This window comes from Myotis brandtii, unplaced genomic scaffold (genome assembly GCF_000412655.1).
Source record: "Myotis brandtii unplaced genomic scaffold, ASM41265v1 scaffold18, whole genome shotgun sequence".
NCBI classification, from domain to species: Eukaryota; Metazoa; Chordata; class Mammalia; order Chiroptera; family Vespertilionidae; genus Myotis; species Myotis brandtii.
Window position 1 is genome coordinate 10,646,400 of NW_005356674.1, and position 4,913 is coordinate 10,651,312.

The window sequence follows — 4,913 nt, forward strand, 5'->3', positions numbered from 1 at the left end:
TGTTGTCCTCCGCGCCCAATTAGCTTCTTCTCGGACACGGGTGCTGTTGAGTTGCAAGAAGGGGGGGGACTCCCCAAGACCGAGAGCCTTTCATTCCGTCGCCTTGGAAGGAGTTGCCTCGGTGCCCGCGCTCCCGGGTTGCCCTGGGGCTTTGTTGCTCTGTAGGAGCTCGCCGCGGGCGCCTTCCCGAGAGGGGAACGGTGCTCACTGTGTGGCGCGCGCCCCAGGGCCAAGGGAACATCTTTGGGAAGGGGGGTCTGAGCGCCCCGCCTTCGCTCGTCCTCTCCCCGTGTCCCCTTGGGAGGAGCTGGGGGAGGGAGGGAGGGTGGGATAGGCTCCCGGAACCCCCTGCGCCTTTTGGGAGATAGAAGGGGCGGGACGCGCCCAGAGGGAGGTGGGTATAGCTCGAGGCCAGGGTCCCGGAGCCCGAGGCGCTCTCAGTGGAGGGCCGAGGCGCTGCGGCGCGCGGTGACAGCCCCGTCATGATTGTATTATTACTTGTTTAGTTAAAACGCTGTCCCAGCTGCTCGGGGTGTAAACAGGATTTGGCAAGGTGACAGCCCAGCGCGGCGGGCGCTGCTGCTCCGTTTGAGGACACACGTTTCTTTCCGTCCCCTCTCCGTCCCAGCTCTCAGCGCCCCGGAGCCCTCCGCTGCAGATCCAGATGTGGGCGTCGTGCTCCCGCGGTGGGAGGGTGGCCCGAGGCCGCGGGGCAGCCTGGCCCAGCGCTGTCAGCAGCGGCTTTGTTTTGACAGGGTGACAGCTGAGGGGGGCGGGGACTTGGCCTTGTCAGCTCCTGCGGCCTGTGGCTGAGTCGGGGAAGAGCCACCGTCACACACCTCCCACGTCTTCTCTCGCTCGCTGCACACACAGGGTCAAGTTCCCAGATTCCAGATTCCCGTAGCCGAGCCGCACTGGCCACTTCTGAATTTTGGTGCAAAGATGATTAATCCTGCGAGAACCTCTCTCCCGGGTCATGCTGTTTTTAGTATTTTACAGGAGCTTCTCAACCACAGTGGAACGTCTGTGTACCTTTCCCCCACACCTTTCACATTCTCATGTATAGGTTGACCACTTACTGTGTGCCCTGCACTGGGTCAATAAATGTTTGTTGAATGAATGTAAGATCCAGCTCAGTGCTTCTCAAACTTGAATGTGCCTAGGAGTCACCTGGGGAGCTGGTTAGAAGGTTGATTCTAAATCAATAGGTCTGGGGGAGGGGGGCTGAGATTTCTGACCAACTCTCGGGTGATGTTATGCTAGTTTGTTGACCACACTCCAAGTAGCAAGACCCTAGTTCAGGCCTGGGTAATACTAGTATATTATTCATCCTTTTTGAATTCATCCAAGGAAACTGAAACTGTGATACAATAATGTCTCATGATTGGCATTTCTGAAGAAGGGATGCAAAAAAAAGAAAAAGTGGGGGGCGTGCTCCTAAGAAAGGTGAAGGGCCAGGAGTTGGTTATGAAGGACATTAGCCTAATCAAGAGCAAGGTCAAGAACAACGTCAGTTACTTGGTGGACTTGCTGTTTAGCAACCGGAGTGGGCTCATGTAGGAACTTTGTCAGCTCATTGTTTCTGTCCTGGCTTTTTATTGGGTTCCCGTCATGAGCACCTCCTCTCCCTGTTGCCTGTTATTGCGTTGATATCTGAACACTTTCCTGACGTTTTGGTCCTATCTGAAGCTATGCATGAGCATATGTGCCCTTCAGATTTCCAAGAGTGAGGTGTAGCATCTTTCCTAAGATTTGTGTGTTTCATGTTCACATTCACGATCGTATTTATAGGAAGGGAAAATCCTCTCTTGATAAAGGCCTCTCTTCCTGCTCCTGGGAAGACTCTGAAAGCGTCCATTTGTATTTGCTCATTCATTCAGTAAATATCTACAGGGGTCTCAACTGGGTGGCCAGGCATTGTGCTAGATAGACGCCTGGCTGTGATACCCAGATTCTGCCCTTCTGTGTATGTGCCCATGTGTGCGTGTGTCGGGGGCCTGGCGAAGTGGGCAGCGAACTAATTACAATGACATCACAAAACCAAACTCCTTTCTTAGAGTGATGTTGGGAGTCAGAGCAGGGCAGTTCTTGAGCTGGAGCAGCGTCAGGGTAGGAACGGCTTCCTGGAGGAAGTGTCAGTGGGGTGACATGAGGCTTCTGGTAGTGGAGAAACTGAAAGCAGTTGTAGCTTGGAACTGTGCCTGCAGGATCTGGCGCTCCATTGGCTGGGGCCTCCAGATTGCGGTGTGTATGTGTGGCCAAGAGGGCACTGGGGAATCCAGGAATCTTAACACCTCGGGAGTGACTTTATCTCAGATTCGCTTTTATTTATTTATTCATTTTAACTGCTTAACTGGATGTGAGAGGATGCAAAGAGAGCAGAATTAGTGGTTTTTTCCTCAGCGTGTCTCTACATTTTGTATAAAGGCCAGATTTTACCCTACCTTTTGGTATTGACTAGCCCCTTGGAAGGTCAGAGAGGGTAGAGAGGTTAGGGAATGAGGAGGGACCTGGAAAGAGATGAGGTACTTCACTGAGGGCTATTGAAAGAAAAACAGGTCCCAGACCTCATAAAAGATTTGGCCTTTAAACTCCACAAGTGAAAGAGAAAAAGAAGTGAGCTAGTTCACAGCCAGGGTGGTGCGCCACACCCGGGGAGAGAGGAAAAAAAAAAGAAAAAGAAAAAGAAACTTGTTTTTCAGGATCCAGGGTAGAGTATTTTGAACTGTCTTCTGGCAAAGGTTGCTTCAGAGCCACTTGGCTGGCCTGTGACACAGCCAGAGTGATCGTTAATAATGTAGATCTGTCCATGTGTTGCCTCTGCTTAGGACTCTTTAATTTCTCTGTATTGGAGTCCACAGTGCCCTGCAGGGCCTGGCCATTGCTATCTCTGGCCCCTTCTTAGGGTCATTCGAGCATGGTTTCCTTCTTGCTCAGGGCCTTTGCACATACTGTTCGTCGGGGCCAAAGGTCTTCCACATCACTTTTAAATGAACTCCCAACTTTTCTGGCAAATCTCAGGTTCCTTGCGTTTCCTTTATCGCTTTGTCCTGCCTTCTTGTTACACGTTTTTTGAACCCTTCTGTACTTGCTTTTTCTTCCTGGTGCTTCTATCATGAATTTTAATTGTGATTAAATTATTTGATATGTTTGAATAGATTTTAAGTGAAGTCATTATTGACTGACTGAATGAGCTAGAGAAGAAAAAACTGGAGAAATTATTAACTGTTAGGGTAGCAGTAGTGAAATTTTAGCTTGACTGCTTTTTGACAATTGGGTAGAGGGAATGTTTCATGCAGTTCTAGGAAGCTCACAGATGTTCATAGGACGGGGCTTATGGTGTTATAAAAGAAACCCTACGTGAAAGTATGAGCCCACATACAAATCTCCTTGAATTACAGTGTAATTTATCTATGAAAGTGTATTGACCGATTCTTAATGAAATAGGCCATTTATACTTGAGGAGAGGCAGTAGGGTGTAGTGGCCGGAACACGGAGTTCAAAGTAATTGGAGTTCCAAATTTCAGGCTATCCAGCTGTGTGACCTTGGACAAGGACTTCACCTCAGGCTCCATTTCTTTGTCTGTAAAGTAGGAATAATAATGCCCCCTCATGGCTCAACAATGAGGATTTAAAATGGGCTAATATGTATGAGGCAACCAGCCAGCAGGGTGTCTGGCCCATGGTGGGCCCTTAAAGCTCGGAGTAGGGGGATACATTTTTAACTCAGAAGTCAAGAAAAAGTTCAGCTCTGCCACTTGTGTGATCTTGGGCACAACTCACTTCGTTTTTCTCTGAGCCTTGAATAGTTCATCTATAAAATGGGAACTTCACTCCTGAAATGAAAAGAGAGAAGGTTCCCAAAGTTCCTGGGACCTGAAATTGCCGGGTTAATGCTGGCTAAGTTGAATTGTCTGGTGCTTTACTCATTGTCTCGGAATCAGTGGCCACAAAGCATTTATGGAAAACCCAGTGACTTCGTTTCTTGGCTGAGTGCCATACCTAGAGAGTCACACGGGCACAGGGCTATACAATTAGCCTTAATTTAAAAAATAATGGTTTATAGTCTAGATAGAACACTGACTGTATAATTTGCAGAGTGGGGGCAGCAGTGCCACGGGGAGAGAAGTGTCCTATGTTGTCCTGGGCGGGGTGAATGGGGCACCTGAGCAAGCCTTGTAGCTGGGCAGGGGAGGGGAGGCACCCCCCAGCACTTTGTATTTATTTGTCAGCCACTTTTTCAGAGAGCAAATTTCTTTTCCAGCTTGTCAACATCTAGAGCAGTGACTCTCCCCCAGGAGCTGTTCTGTCCCCCCAGGGATATTGGGAGACATTTTTGGCCACTGTAATGGGGGGGAGGGGAGTGCTTCTGGCAACTAGTGATTCTAAACATCCCATGATGCACAGGGCAGCCCTCCACAACAAAGAATTGTCTGGCCCCAGATGACAGGAGCACCAGAGTTGAGAAAGCGGCTGTAGAGGAACACTGTGTTGTCCCATAGTGCCATAAATACATTGGCAGCATAGAAAAATCAATGCTCCTAATGTTAACTTGAATCACACTCAAAACCTGAAACCTCTCACTTTGTGAATAATGGGCACACTTTTCAACGGCTTTATTGCGGTATATGTTATAGGTCATAAAACTCACACCTGTAAGTGTGCCGTCAGTTGCTTTTGAGTAAATGCATGCAGTTGTGCATCCCTCACTGCAGTCCAGCAATAACTCTTCCATCTCCTACCGTGAGTTTGTTTTTTTTAAGGAGATATTTATATCCATTGATTGTGGGTTTGCAAATACAAACAATTAAAAGTATCTCTTTGGATCAAAGAACTTGTATGCATATATACATAACCCATGGACACAGACTAGAGGGTGGTGAAGGCCTGGGGCTGGCAGTGGGGGCGGGCCA

The 4,913-nt window shown here is 48.8% G+C and overlaps 1 protein-coding gene across 4 annotated transcripts in view; it reads left to right on the plus strand.

The window, feature by feature from the left end:
* Positions 1-1,365: 1,365 nt before the first annotated feature.
* The window catches only part of KAT2B (K(lysine) acetyltransferase 2B), an 86,371-nt gene continuing 82,823 nt past the window's right edge, over positions 1,366-4,913 (plus strand). For all 4 annotated transcript variants that reach the window (XM_014537579.1, XM_014537580.1, XM_014537583.1 and 1 more), the window contains exon 1: positions 1,366-1,509. In XM_014537579.1, coding sequence (XP_014393065.1) covers positions 1,381-1,509 — 129 coding nt within the window. In that variant the 5' untranslated portion in view covers positions 1,366-1,380. The remainder of the gene's footprint in view (positions 1,510-4,913) is intronic.